The sequence below is a fragment of the Eretmochelys imbricata genome, chromosome 6 (genome assembly GCF_965152235.1).
Source record: "Eretmochelys imbricata isolate rEreImb1 chromosome 6, rEreImb1.hap1, whole genome shotgun sequence".
Taxonomy (NCBI): Eukaryota; Metazoa; Chordata; order Testudines; family Cheloniidae; genus Eretmochelys; species Eretmochelys imbricata.
In genome coordinates this window covers 104,504,191-104,519,764 of record NC_135577.1, presented here as the reverse complement: position 1 = coordinate 104,519,764, position 15,574 = coordinate 104,504,191, and the positions used below count along the sequence as shown (strand labels likewise).

Genomic DNA, 15,574 nt, shown 5'->3' with positions numbered 1-15,574 from the left:
GCAAAGAGAGCCATTGGGGGAGGTCTGTGTCATGGTACTTGACTTGTCTGTGGCACTAATGTCAAAGCATGGATAGGTAACAGAGTGGCTGAGAAGGGAGGTAGGGCCACTGTGGCTCTGTTCCTGCAGCTGTCAGCTGTTTGGTGGCTTGGCACAGATCCCTTGGATGCACAGGGGTCATAGCACTGTCCTAAGGCTGTCACTGCCTGTGTGCCAGCTATCACTGAAGACAATAATCAAATATCAGCCTTGTAAGATCTGGCATAAAACAGGGTTGAAGAACTTCAAGCCTCCAACCTTTTACTTAGACAACTGTTGTGGGGTACAGCTTGCATATTGTACTCCTTAATAGTCAGATTACCACTCCCAGCATGATCGAATACATACAAAATCAAGGGTAACTCTCCGCCCTTAACTTTCCCTCTTTTGCTTTTGTGGTGCTTGGAGGCTGAGATCAATGCAGGCAGTAATCACATGTGTTATATACCCTGTGGAACTTCGCACAGCAGGATAAATGAGAATAAAGGTGAGTCCTTAAATCCACATTTCCTTGCTTTTGTAGGTTTTACTCAGGCTCTTAAATTTAATGGTAATCAGAGAAAACATCCCACGTCTCAATGGAAATATGAATGGAGACTGTCTTCACCGATTTTGACATATCCCTCCGCCACTGTAAAATCGAGCATCAGGGCTGTCTCCTCTGCCCTACAGACAAAGTCTATAAAGGTTGCTTAGAGCAGTGGTAACATATTGTAGCTGGAACATGAAATACTTTAAGTTCCTGGGACCATAGTGATATGCCTGTGTGCCTGGCTCTGATGCACCACTGCTGCTCACATTCTATGCATCTGTACTTGCCATAACCCCTACCAGAGGGTTATGTTCTCCTCTAGCTGCAGTCTAGTGATCCAGAGATCGAAATGGAGAGTGCACAGTTACACAGGGGGCTGGCAGAGCAGAGTTCTTAGCCTAGGAAACTGGTACAGACACCTAGAGTGATTGGGAATGAATGGTGGTCTAGAGCAACAAAAGGTTATATGGCTCCCTACAGTATGTGCGTGAAAGAGAGACTCTGGGGCAAGAGGGGTGGGCATTTCCCAGTGTGCTTAGAGCAGTACAAATGCTACAAGCCTGTCAGTGCCTGACATCTCTCCCAAGAACCCAGGCTTTTCTCTTCTGTTAGACCTTGCACACAGCTTTACAAAGTAGCAGCCGTGTTAGTCTGTATACGCAAAAAGAAAAGGAGGACTTGTGGCACCTTAGAGACTAACAAATTTATTTGAGCATAAGCTTTCGTGAGCTACAGCTCACTTCATCGGATACATTCAGTGGAATAGGGACATTCCATTCAGTGGAATGCATCCGATGAAATGAGCTGTAGCTCACAAAAGCTTATGCGCAGATAAATTTGTTAGTCTCTAAGGTGCCTCAAGTCCTCCTTAGCTTTACAAATGTGACTCCTCACCCCAATTTTGAGCGAGCCCGTTATTTTGCTTATGGCGGCCTACAAAATACTTGGGAAAAGTCGGTTGCAATCGAACAGCCAGGAGAGCACCTAAAAAGGGACGCAACGTAATAGCCCTAATGAGAGGCCCTCATGGATCCTGCAGAGCTGATGGACATCTGCACCAATGAGACTCAGTGCAAGGAAAAGGGACTCACCAGCTTTCAGCTATCAGAACAGGGTGACCAGATGTCCCTATTTTATAGGGACAGTCCTGATATTAGGGCTTTTTCTTATATAGGCGCCTATTACCCCCCACCGCTGTCCCGATTTTTCACACTTGCTGTCTGGTCACCCCATATCAGAAGTTCTCTTTTGGCACAGTTGCACCTGGCTCTTGTTTCGCTATTAGAAACCCCATTGCTAGCGAAGTCATTTCCACTAGAGTAGCAGCATTAACCAGCTGTTTGCTTTTTCAGCCTTGTGCATTACTTCCTCTAAGGAGCCCCTTCCTGAGTCTCTCCCACTCCCAGTAAGCTGCTTTTAAGCATCTTGGGAGGGTAGCGACCTGCCTTTAAGGATTAACCAACAGGGCACTTCTGCAAGCCCATCAGATTTTTTTCTTTCTTTAAATGCAACCTCTCATTATTTCTCCCAAACAGGTGATTATCTAGGAGTCATATTCACTCCTCTGCTAGTGCCAGAAGGAGGAATGCTGTCCCCGCTGCATGCTCCTTTCTTCCCCCTCCCCCAAATCCTATGGGAGACACACGGGTGGTTTTAATGTTGGGGCTTAGTGTACATTTGAGGAAGGAAGGAGACAGGGTGGAAGACACACTGTACAGCATGCTCCCATCCAAGTGGATATGTGAAATGAATTTGAGCTCTTTGAGCCCAATTGTCCACCAGTCAGCGCCTTGTATAGTCTCATATACCGTACCTGCAGAGAGTGAATGCAAAGCAGGCATCAATCACTGCCATTCCAATTGGGTAGCGTTTTACACCCTCTTTGCACACGTGTAAATGAGTGCACAAGGTGTGGGGGCAGCAGAGAATCAGCCCTTGTGTCTGCACGGCCCTGAAAAGCCAGGGATTTAGCACAGGCTAGGGGTGGGTGATCAATGGGAACATGGGCCTGCAGAAGTGCTGCTATCAGGAGAGGAAGCAGATGTGCAGAAGTGAAACTGACCAGTATCTTTTTTGTTGTTCAAGCTGAGTGCACTACAGAAAGTAACCTAATAGCCTAAAGGGTGAAAAGGGCATGGCAGGCCAGCTCCTCAGCTAGTGTAAATGGGATTAACTCCATGGAAATCAACAGTTATCTTGCTTTACACCATCTGGGGATCTGGCCCAGCAACTTTCATCTTCAATAATCAAAGACAAGTAAGAGTAACACAGAGGGGGGACATGTGAATGTTTTCTTTGATTCATTTTTAAACTGACAGTGTTTTCTTAATCCCTTGGGGCATTTCCACTACATCTTATTGCCCAGAGGTGCCCTCACCTGAAGGAAGCAGAAGAAAGTCTGCTTTACTCATTTGTAACTTCTCCCATTTAGCAAGAGATAAATTAGCTGGGTCCGCGAGGTGCAATTATTATAAGAGGGCTAAAAGAGAAAAAAAGAAATCAAGCCCATTAAATTTAAATGTCGCTTCTAGTGGATTCATTAAAATGTGTTTTCTCCTCGACTGAAAATATGCTAAGGACTCTGGTCAGTATAAGTCAAGGGGCAGATCTGACCCTGGACACAAGATGGTTGAACGTCACTTGCACATTTTCAAGATTTTGATTTTTACAGTTTCTTCTTATCCCCTGATACTAGGCAAGCAGAGGATGGCTACAAAGATCACGGCCACAACAAACACCCAGAGAAAAACAATAGGTCATGAAGAGTACAGTCTGTACAGTAGCATGAGTGAAGACGAGCTTATTCAGCTGGCCATAGAACAGAGCTTGACAGAAGATCCCTCAGGTCAGTCAGCTGCCCAGAGTCATCAGAAATCGGTCATGACAGCCCCTGGAGAGCCACCTACGTTGACTCGTCCTTGCTCTCATAACCCACCAAACCAGATTTATCCTTGGCACAGGTGAGTGTGTGAGTGGCTGGAGCTGTCACAAAGCCCACAGTGGAAAATGGCTTTCTAAACAGGTTTATAGACCAGCACGGAAACGCGTTTAACAGACCAGTTTGTAATTAATTTACAGTGGTCAGCTTCTGATCTCATTGCCGCTGGGGTAGGTCCACTGGAGTCAGCGGCATTACTCTGGCCTGACACCACTGTCAATTAGATTAGACCTCGGGCCCGAATGTCGGCTAAAAGTTGTGGATCTTTGCAAAACACTGGACCAGTCCTGCAACCTTTTCTTACCGAAAGAGACCTCACTCAGGTGGCAGCCTCATCACGCCGCAGGGAGCAGAGTGCTTTCCTGAGTTAGTTCTAGTCAGGTGAGGCTTGCAGAATTTTTATGAAAAAATGTGGAATGGTTCTGATTTCCCCCCCACACACACACACAAAAGAACCAAACTACGTATATAAAACACACGGCTGTAAACACGACTGAGATGTCACAAACGTATTGCTTTTGTTGACTTCGGCACAAATTCTGAGCTCATGTACCCCCAGGTGCACCCGAGTAACTCCACGTCTAGGCAGACCCCTCTTACCACACAATGTCGCGCTCGGTGCCAATGCCTAAGCAGCCCACTGGGTTACAGGAACCTGCTGTTTTAAAAAGCAAACATTTGTGATTTTCATTTTTAAAAATGAAAAATTCTCAAAAAAGATGGAAAAGGTCATTAAAAAAATCCAAATAATCAAAAAATAAAAGGTGTGTTTCAAACCCTGCAAAAGAACAACAATTTGTATATATTTTGTGTATTTTTGACAGCTGTAATTGTAATCTTATGACGCCACATTTATTACAGGCCCCCAAACAATGTGATGGGTGTCATGGGTGTTTTATATACACAGAGTGAAATCCTGGCAAAATTTCCATTCATTTAAATGGGGCCAGGATTGTACCCACTGTGATTGTAGTGTTACAAGATCTGGTGGAGGTACTTCTGTACGGCGCCTGATATAAGACCTGTTGTGTGGCTTGGTCATGTTGCTTAGTGTCTGAAGTGGGGATCTGATATGGGGCAGCTTCAGGGCAGATCTGTCAGCTTTGGCCCTGCGCTCCGAAGGGTCCCTTGCCTCCTGCTGATTTTAGCACAGGACATCATCTGCTGCTTTGCACACTGACTGATGCTCTCCCACCTCTGCCTGAGCTCAGCAGTGTTAGAGCTCCTGTGCTCTGCAAGGGCACAGCCTGCCCACCCTATTACTAGGCAGGTATGGGAGCCTGCACGAAGGTTTGTGGCCCCAGGTCTTTAGCTGGCTTTGGACCTTGGTAGGGTAAGGTCCGGCATGAGGCCCATTGCTGAATGCACAGTGCTAATGACCCTATTTCAGCCCCTCACCAGGCTTCCTCATCTGACTGTGCTCTCAGATCCTCCTTTCCTTGAGGTGAAGAATGTCATCTAGCTCTGTATCTTCCTCCTGTGTAGTGTGGGGGGGTTAACCTCATTTTTGTCTTATATGGTCATTCAAATCCCCTGACACTTCCTCAGTGGGCCAAAAATAATTCAGAGCTGAGAGAGCAGCTGAGTTCTGCACAGAGCAAGCCGTGGCCATCTGCTTTCATTCAAAGCCCCGGCGGCAGGCTCCTTCTCTCTGTGTGTCTCTTTTGGCTCCTGCCTTTATTAAGGGGCCTGAAAATGACCTGCTTCTCATATGCAGAGTATTTCTCTTTATTTCATTCGTGCCATCGCTACTCCAGGTTGGCAGCCCAGTCCGGAGGCCAAGCTCCAGGGTCATCTTGGGGGGTCAGACGAAGGTACAACGGCAGCCTGTTCATCACCCCCCAGCCTGTGTAAGTGTCTCCGTCTCGCTGTGTCTTGCTCCAAATTAGCCTTGTTGTCTGTCTGCCCTCACTCGCCAGCTGGAGGCCTTTGGGTGGCGGGGGTTGTGGCGTTATGTGTGTTGGGAGGAATGCATAGTACTGCCTGAGGGAATCTTATTCATTTCCTCCCTTGTCCACCCTGCCTGCCCTCTCCTGCCCGCATGAGCCCTCTACACACACTCAGTCACTCCTGGGCTATTCAGCCCTACGGCTCCCTGCACTCTACTGCACATGTGCAGGCTTCTGTGGGTCCCTAGACATCTGTGAGATGACAGGGGAGAGAGGAAAAGGGATGTGTGTGTTGTGGTTTATTTATACACACTGGCTTCCATGTCGCAATCACAACGGAATCAGGCGGGTGTTATTTTTAACTGCATCATGAAGTTCAGAGTTCGAGCCTAGGAAACAGGAACATAAACATGTCAAAGGGCATCAAATCTGAGTGAAGAAGCCTGATCCTTATCAATGCGCTTGGTCAATGTGTTCAGGACAGCTTGAGCCTCATCTGTTCACTGTACAGGGCTCCTATGTGCAGGGGTACATGTCCTCTCCCACGCTCTCAAGAGGGGCTGTGGTGTTCCTCCTCACAGGCTGTGGCTCTGACCCTAAGGGGGAAGCTGCCATTGCAGGCTGGACTTCTTCCTTGTGAAAGAGCGTAATCGTGCTTGGCTGAGTACAGGTACTGTTGGGGAAAACTGCTGGATAGGTTAGATAGAGAGATCAAACAGGGAAGATGTAGCAGGGGGAGGGGACCAAACTGTGCCCATACTCCTGTGAAAGTGCTGGGGGGAGTGAGACCACTTGCATGGTGTCTGCATGTCACAATGCCTGCGAGGATGTGTTGAGGAGAGTGCACTGAGCACTCACTGCAGAAAGAGGCAACCTAAATTACCCTGCCTACCTGCTTGTGGGTGCTAGCAGGAATGTGACTGGGTATGTGTATGTGTGGGAGCCTTGATCACACCCCCAGTTAAGCTGGCCATGCCCTTACGAACCCCCATATGCTCAGGGAGAGCCAGTAGCATCATTCTGCCTGGGGCCTGAATGGGGTGCTGGGAAGAGAAGATGCTTCCTGTACCATTTGTGCTCCAGCCCACCTGCTCTGGACTACTCAGAATAGACCCCATCCCGAATCGCTCTTGCAGTGGGAATTCAGCCGCCTGCTACCTGCCTTAGAGATGCAGTAACTAGTCTGAGCAGTTCACAAGATTCAGGGTTTTTTTTTAAACTGCCCGCTTCCTTCCTGCTCCTGCTGCAGAAGTTGTCCTGTTTCTGACAGAAACCAAGCAGCAGAGTGTTTATTCTTTTATAAAAAGAAAAGGAGTACTTGTGGCACCTTAGAGACTAAGCAATTTATCTGAGCATAAGCTTTCGTGAGCTACAGCTCACTTCATCGGATGCATACTGTGGAAAGTACAGAAGATGTTTTTATACACACAGACCATGAAAAAATGGGTGTTTATCACTACAAAAGGTTTTCTTTCCCCCCACACCCCACTCTCCTGCTGGTAATAGCTTATCAAAAGTGATCACTCTCCTTACAATGTGTATGATAATCAAGGTGGGCCATTTCCAGCACAAATCCAGGGTTTAACAAGAATGTCTGGGGGTGGGAGGAAGAGAAAACCTTTTGTAGTGATAAACACCCATTTTTTCATGGTCTATAAAAACATCTTCTGTACTTTCCACAGTATGCATCCGATGAAGTGAGCTGTAGCTCACGAAAGCTTATGCTCAAATAAATTGGTTAGTCTCTAAGGTGCCACAAGTACTCCTTTTCTTTTTGCAAATACAGACTAACATGGCTGCTACTCTGAAACCTATTCTTTTATACTGACCAGCTGTGCTGCCGGCCAATCACACAAGGGCTCCAATGAGACACTCATTAAACTTTCTGTGCTGCAGTGGAGTCTGCTTGGCTAGTGCATCTAGGGCCTGGTCCAGCAAACCCCTTACTGACACCAGTAGTTTTTATTCAAAGAACAACTCATGGGAATGAAGACTACTCACCTGGGTGAGGGGTTTTCAGGAAGGTGCCTTTAGGGATTTTCTAAAGAGCTAAGGGGCAGATTTTCAAGAGCTCAGATACCATATAAATATTTTAAAAAGGACCGGTTTTTCACAACTGTCCTGCATTCAGCAGCTCCCATTGTGATTCCTACAGACAGATTTTCAAAGGCACTCAACATTTGGAAAATCTGGCCACTTATTTTGGTGCCTAAGTGGAAACTGAGCATTTTTTAATACCTAATCCTTACTGTGTTGTGTTTGGAGTTTCATTGGGGTGAACAGCTTTTCTCTTCCCCTCCTTAACTCAATGGACGTGATTTCAGATCTTTACACAAAGGTTCAGGGATTGATCTGAACTACATTGCTGACTTCTTAGAAACTGGACCAGCTGTCTTCTCAGAAGAGGCTCTCTTGTGAGGTTCCCAGCACTTTCTGCTTTCCACAAGAATAATCCCTCATGGTATTTCAGCGTTTCTACTTCTGGGCTCATTTCTTTTACACAATTAAGCAAACTTGTGCAAACCTCAGAAAAGTTTGGTGCAGGTTAGGTGTGAGTTTGGAGCAAAGCATTGGGAAGAGGTTTCTGGACAGGTTTGACCATCCCAAGTTACCTTTTAGAGGAAAGCAGTACATGGGAGTACAATCAGATAGTACTATAGAGCTAGTGTCCATTGCAGCCAGTGCACCCCAGAGCCACCAAAATCTTGCCATTTGAGTTTGCATATGTGGGCTCTAGGCTTTAAACCGTCTTGGTTTAAAAAAAAAAAAAAAGCTTTACTGTAATGCTGCAAAATGTCATTGGTTTTCAACATTGTTTTAAAGAGAGCTGGATCCTGTAGTGGAAGCAATCAAGGAAGGAGATGAAAGTGCCTTGCTCAATATGATGAAATCAGGGAAGAACCTTTCCGAACCTAACAAGGATGGTTGGCTACCACTGCACGAAGCTGCCTACTATGGCCAAGAAGGCTGCCTGAAAGTGTTGCAAAGAGGTTAGTAAAATAAAAACAGCTGATTACAAATGGAAGAAAAACTAAAAATATCAGCCAAAAAGAAGAAAATATAACCACTCCCATGTTCTGTTCACGGCATACACACAGAGACAGATTAATACTCTTGCTGAAAGGTTGCACTTGTAACACTACTTTATTTCTTAGATAACACACAAGAACCTAAAACCACAGGGGGACAAAGCAGGCTGCTCCCTGAAACAGAGAGGCACAGCTCACTCCATCTGACTGTAGGCTAGCTGGCTGCAGACTGAGTGCTGCTAGGCCCAGATCACACACTTTCCTACAGACTGCAAGCAGGATCAGGAAAAATCCTGAAATTTAAAGTGACAAGCTACAATTTTAACAGAGTTTTAATACATCGCACCAACCTTTGTTCAGTTCCTTGCAAAAAGACCCTTTACTCAAGCTTTGTACATGTGTATGAATTTCACCTATTTGAATAAGCAGCTTGCAGTCTGTACATAATAAACAACAGTTAAGATCTTAAGTGCTGATTGATATCTGTCGCTATTCTGGGTTGATGTAGGCTTGCCCCATATTATCTGGTTTCTTAGGGTATAAAATAGTGGTCTAGAGCCTGAGCTGGTGTAAATCAATGTAATTCCAGAGAAGTCAGAGGAACTACACCAATATACTCCAGCTCAAGATCTGGCCTGGCCTCTGTTTGCTAATAGTTAATAATGGGGCTACTGGTTTACTTTTGGTTTCAAGTTCCCATTGGAGAACAGTTGCTCAATTGCTTTTTGAATCACCAGTTGCTATAGTCAACCTACATTTCTAACATTTTAACCTAATTTAGTGTCCGACCTATTATTCTCTAACCTATTTTATAGTCAATCTACAGGATGTTCTCAACCTACTTTGACTTTGTTTATTTGGGGTGAGGGGAGGGACCCTGAAGGATTTTGAAGGGTTAAAGTGCCTCGAAAAAGAAAATGCAGAGCACAGATTTTGGGCATCACAACACATGGATCTAAACACTATGCTCCAAGATGTCAAGTCAAAGGGCATGCTACATACCCATGGTCAGTAGGAGCACTGCTCTGGGGTGCACTGGCTTATGCTCTAACCCTTCCGGTTTATTTCTATTTCATCCAATAAATGGCACCGCCAGCACTGGCAGATACAAGTTGCACCTTTCTGATCCTCATGCAGACTCCCATCCTCTGCCTCCCCTCCCGCTGAAGACAGCATCATCACCCTTCCCCAGGCTTTCCACTGGGGCATGGCAGCTTTACATTGTGGCTCGGACTTCACTGGAGCCTCACCAGCAGAGTATGCCCAAGGGCTGCACTGAGTCATCCTGTTCTCAGGGAATACGTTGGCCACATCTTGCTCCTATCCAGTGCCAGTCACCTTTGCCGCTTGTGCTGATTGGTTATGAGCCCCTCAGTGAGAGAAGCTGGACTGCAGACACTCTGTGCAGTAACATGGTAAATTTTCCACCCCTTTGGGTCCTGGACTACCCCACCAGAGATGATGGTCTAGAGAGGGGCCTGAATTTACATCCAGATTTGGCTTCATAGCCAAACTTCCCCCAAAGCTCAGGATTGTTCAGATTTGGTGTTTCACTTTATCCCATGATACAGGCAGGCCCAGCCCCGAGTCCTCAACTTTGAATCCTCATCTGTACTTGATCTGCACTTCGAGGGGCTTGGCTGTTGTGTTCTACTTCAGATCCGTTGCTAACATGCTGGTTAATTTCTCCATCAGTGAGATAAGGTGCCTCTTACTGATAACCAGAAAATGCATCACCTCTAAGGCTGAGTGTTAGCCAGCATGTATTGTTATGACTGTCTAAATCCAGGCCAGCTGTATAGAAGAAAGCACTTTAATGTGTCAGCAAACTCATTCATGCATTTTTTAGCGCAGCATTGATTTCTAATGCCATATTTACTGCAGCATTAATATATGGAGTGATATGTAATGTCGTGATTTTATTTTCCTCTTTTTAAGAATCTTTCTTATCAGAGAGTTTTGGGTGGTGTTGCAGAGAATAGTGGAATCTGGTCTGGATGGCATGGCAAAGCCATCTCTTGGGTAATTTCTTAGCATTTGGTGTTTCATGTTTGAAATCATCATAGGAATGTAGAGCTGGAAGGGCCTCAAGTCCCCTAGTCCATCCTCCCCACACTGAGACAGGACCAAGTATACTTAGATCATCCCTGCCCCAAAATGTTTAGCAACAGAGTTCTCAGTTTCAGTTAGACAACATATGCTATATGCCTTACTAACTATGGAACAATGACATCTCATTAGCATACCCTGGAACCATTGATCAGCGTACGCTTCAGGAAGAGACAGCGCTGTACATAGCAACAAGCAGGGGAAACCTGGACTGCCTACTTTCTTTGCTGCAAGCCGGGGCTGAACCTGATATTACAAACAAGTCCAGGGAGACTCCACTCTATAAAGGTAAATGGCCTGATTTTCAGAGGTGCTGAGCCCCCTAGATTTCAACTGAAGTGGCAGGTGTTCAGCATCTCCGAAGATCAAGCCCATGTTGTTTCTATATGAGTATGTATGTGTCTTTTTAAATTCAAAATTCAAAGCACCTATTAGATATCAGAACAAAAATAATTGAGAACACGTCAGTCGTTCACTTATAGTGTGGGCACAGGCAGAAATGTACAGTATTTACTAGAACAGATGTATGCTAATATGAAAAAATGCTATAAGGTATCCTGGGTACGCTACATTGTTGCTTTGTGTTGAGCACACTTTATTCAGCAAAGCCACACAAAATCCATGGAATCAGAGTTTGGAGAAGGAGAAGTTCTCTTAGGTCATCAGGTCCATCTCCTTGTGAACGGATGGTTCCCCATGGTACATTTTGTAGTGCTCTGTCTAGTGCCCATGGTACTCACTCTAGTGCTCTGACTAGCCTAGTCTTAAACGTATAGGCCCAGATTTTACAAAGTGGCCACTCTCTTTGAGTGCCTGGATTTATGGAGACCCAGCTTGACACTGGATTTTGAAAATCTGGCCCAAAATAGGCTACCAGATTTAAGGGACTGTTTCACTTTTCAGTAAATATAAAAGATGGGACAAAACATAGCATATGGAAGCACACCCAGCCTTAGAAAACTGTTACGAAAATTTACTAGTCTCAGCACAAAATCTGCTTGCCCACAGGTGGCAGTGTATTACCCAGGCAGCATATTACCTATTTCTTGGTGGGTCCCTTTAACTTTCTTATCACCAGCTCCACTGGGCATGGCTGCCAAAGTCTTTCAAAGTCAAAATGATCTTAAACTCAAACTTTGATAACCAACAGATTTCTTCCCAGTGCTCCTCCTGGCTGGAGGCATTTCTCACTTCTCTTCCAAGGCCTCACAAGGAGAACCCAGGTCACTCCTGCTCCTTCTGTGAGTAAGGGTTGAAGGCTTACTAGCAGAACAATCTTTCCTTATGTGATGCCTTATGTGATGCCCTTCTCCAAGGGTTTTATTTTGACTGGTTGGAGGCTTGATTGGGAGAGAAAGGAGCATTGCCCCACCCTTCATTACAAGGCTCCTGGTGCCTTAAAGAGACAGTCATATCTTCTCAGCAAGACTCAGTCTTACCCCAAGACCTCTCCCCCTCCCCCCAGCCAGCTCCTCCTCCCCCCCAGCACCTCCTGGCTGCCAGCAGCCCCACCGATCAACTCCTCCCCCTCCCTCCCAGTGCCTCTACCCACCATGGATCAGCTGTTCCACAGCATGCAGGAGGTGCTGGGAGGGAGGGGGAAGAGCGGGAATGGGACACGCTTGATTAAAGCTTTTTACAAAAGGAAAGTTGGGGGTGGAACTGAGTGGGAAGAAGCAGGGCAGGGGTGGAGCAGGGGCAGGAAGAGGCAGGGTGGGGATGGGGGCTTGAGGGAAGGGGTGGCGTGGGAGTGGGATCAGGGACAGAGCAGGGGTTGAGTATTCCCGGGGCAAAGAAGAAGCCGGCACCTGTGCCTGTGATTCTAGGTACCTCAGGTTCCAGCATGTTGTAATGGGGCACCCAGAACTGTGGCACCCAGAGTTAGTGGCCTCTTGAAAAGTTTGGCCTAAATGACCTGCTTTTTGTTGAAACAGCCTGTGAACGCAAAAACGTCGAAGCTGTAAGGATGCTGGTGCAGTACAATGCTGATGCAAACCACCGATGCAATCGGGGATGGACTGCTCTCCATGAGGCTGTCTCCCGGAATGACATAGAAATAATTGATATCCTGATCAAAGGGGGAGCCAAGATTGAAAGCAAGAACACCTATGGGATCACCTCTTTATTTGTAGCTGCCGAGGGTGGGCAGTTAGATGCTTTGAGATACCTTGCCAAGTGTGGTGAGTACAGTGGTGCTGTTCATTTGCTTTATATATTATGGCCTAAATATTCAAAAGTATCCACTAATTTTGGTTGGCTCAGTTTTTCAGTAGCCAACTGGAGATGAGACCTAGTTTTCAGAGGTGGTGAACACCTGTTGCTCCCATGGAAGCTTCTAGCAAGAACAGTCCACATGGGTGAGAAGGGGGTGCTGCTGGTTAGAATACAGGTGCACAATGGTTGTGCTTCTTCAGTATCAATGGACACTCGGTTTAGAAGCAATTTGGTGCCCTTACTTTGTGCGGGAATGATAACACAAAAATTTTTGTGACTCTCACTGTACATGTGTATCATAAAAATCCAGGGACAGAAGAATAGGTCACAGACAGGGAAAGATAAGAATAAGGTCAGAGTTAAATGTTAGCCAAGCACGGTCTGCTCATGAACATTCGGTAAGATATGACTTGAGCAAAGCTAGTTCTCCTCAAATATTATATCACTTTGTCCTGTTTTCCATAATGTTGAAGGTTCACAGTATGCAATGCTGTTGTACCTATGTCAGGATATTACAGAGACAATGTCAGTGAGGGAATATCTTTTATTGGACCAACTTCTGAAGTGAAATAAATAGATATTACCTCATCCACCTTGTCTCTCAGAAGGTCACAGGGAAGATATTTTTTCCCATGGTCAAGGGACTCCCTCTTGTGGCATAGGGTAGTTCACTGAGGCTCTATTGTAGCTTTCAGCCATAGCCCTGAGTAGGAGTTTTGGAGCCACAGGTCTCCAGTGGGAGCAATGAGGGGCACAAAGCCTCCTAGAGCTCCACATCACGCAGAGAAAGTGCAGCATTGTTCATCTGTAGGAGGGTGCAGCGTACACTCCCTTTCTCGGACAGCCAGCTCTGTTGGCTGACGAGGTGGTAGGAGGGACCTTAGCTTGGTTCCTTCCTTCCCTATCCCTTTTCAAGTGGCTTGTGCTCCAGAAGGCAAGGATCAGTCTTTGAAATCTATGTGATTTTTGTCCGACCCTTTAGCAAGGGGCACAGAGGGGAGAAGACTTCTGGTACCTTCCACACTTGTACACCTGCGCTGGGGCTGGTCACCTCATTATCCCCATTTTACAGAAGGCGATACCATACTGACCATTCCCACCTCATAGGGGTGCCAGGAGGATTAATGAGGAGGTGTTTGCAAATCACTTTGCAGTTGAAAAGCACTAAATACATTTATTAGTGTTAGGGAGGGGGGAGGATTTTAAAGTCCCTAGGTAAGGCCAAATCCTGCTCTCATTACTCATGTGAGGAGTTAGTCCCTTTGAAGTTACCATGTCTATTGTTGTGAGTAAGACAAGCAAGATATGGCCCAGGAAGAATATATTTCTTAGTCAGTTGGAGGAAGAATAAGAATATTTTGATTCTCATAATGAGTCAAGAAGTCACATCTCATATTACTTCCCCCCCAGAAAGGCCTTTTAGAATCCAGCTCTCTTCTGTAGTCCCATGAGTCTTTGTGCTCACTTCTTCTCAGGTGGGTTCATAACCTTAAAATCTCTCTTACACATGCACCAGAGCAGATTCCTGGCACTTCATGATGCATGTAAAACCAACCCTTTGGCTTCACCATCCCTTACAAAGAAATGATACATCGGCCCCTTTCAGCTGTGAACAGGCCAGCAAATACAAGGAGACCATGCTTAAGCCTGTCGTTAATGTCCAGTGCAAACAACGAATTTTATGTAGTTTATCAAATAATAAAGATTCTCAGCTGGTATAAATTGGTGAGGCAGCATTTAAGTTAATGGAGCTACACTGATTTACACCAGCTGGGAATCAGCCAATATGTGATGTGTCAGTGTGTTTGTATAGATAGATATAGTGGGCCTGATTCTCATTTACACTAAGGCCACTTACACCACTCTAGTCATGTAAAAGGACCTTAAAAGTGGATGCAAATATAATTATACTCAATATAATTTAATCTGTCTCCTTTACACTGCCAGAGCAGTGCAGCCTCCTTAGAGTAAAGGAGAATCAGACCCAGCATATAGAAATATATTGATGAAATAAGAACTAAACTGCAATGAAGATAAGAAAAATCTCTAAAGAAAGATATGTGGCTATAAAAATACAGATTGCAGTTATGGCTGATAGAGAACAAAAGATATTGCTGGCTTTCCAGTTCACTTTTTTCACAAGTCAGCTTTATGCGACATTGAAAACTAACCAGTTATTCCATCGTGATTTAAAACACTGATTTGAATATAATTTGTGGTTCAACTCAATTACATGTTAGTATTCCCTTAAAGTTCAGTTTTGAGGAAAGTCCAATAAAAGTGCCCAATATTTCCCAGCCATAAAAGACCCGCTGAGAATCTCAGTAATAATATAATTGTATTTTTACAATAAGCAATGTTTGCCATAAATAAAAAAGAAAGATTTCATTTATTTCTCATTAAGAAAGTAGCTCTGTTTTGTGTTTTGTCATTGAAATTCTCCTGGTGTTTCGAGCTACAGTATCTTTAAATTGCCAAACAAAACACAGATGTTTCAGCTAGGGGGGAAATGTTCTCTTTGGCGGGGAGTTTTCACGGCCAAACAAAAGACTGATTGGCTGTACTTTTTTTTTGTTTGTTTCTTATCAGAGTTTGGGAAGCAGAAAAACAATGAATTGTAATTCTCTTTTAAGATACCCATAGATCAGGCAGCCTGAAGGCAGAGTGGCACTGTGTATTACAATCAAAGCCCCAGTTTGGAAATTGACACAGGTTTTCAGGTCCTAAAACTGTGCCACAAAAATAGCTACATTTCAACGTGGTTGTGGCCCAACAATATTTTATCAGGGTTTATTCTTGCTGGTGTGCATATTAAACCATGTAA

General features: G+C 45.2%; 1 protein-coding gene across 1 annotated transcript in view; it reads left to right on the top strand.

The window, feature by feature from the left end:
* Nucleotides 1–3,277: 3,277 nt before the first annotated feature.
* Nucleotides 3,278–15,574, top strand: part of ASB2 (ankyrin repeat and SOCS box containing 2) — a 28,713-nt gene continuing 16,416 nt past the window's right edge. The window contains exons 1-5 of the mRNA XM_077820415.1: nucleotides 3,278–3,531; nucleotides 5,267–5,359; nucleotides 8,222–8,388; nucleotides 10,669–10,824; nucleotides 12,471–12,716. Of these exons, the coding sequence (XP_077676541.1) occupies nucleotides 3,278–3,531; nucleotides 5,267–5,359; nucleotides 8,222–8,388; nucleotides 10,669–10,824; nucleotides 12,471–12,716 (916 nt within the window). The remainder of the gene's footprint in view (nucleotides 3,532–5,266; nucleotides 5,360–8,221; nucleotides 8,389–10,668; nucleotides 10,825–12,470; nucleotides 12,717–15,574) is intronic.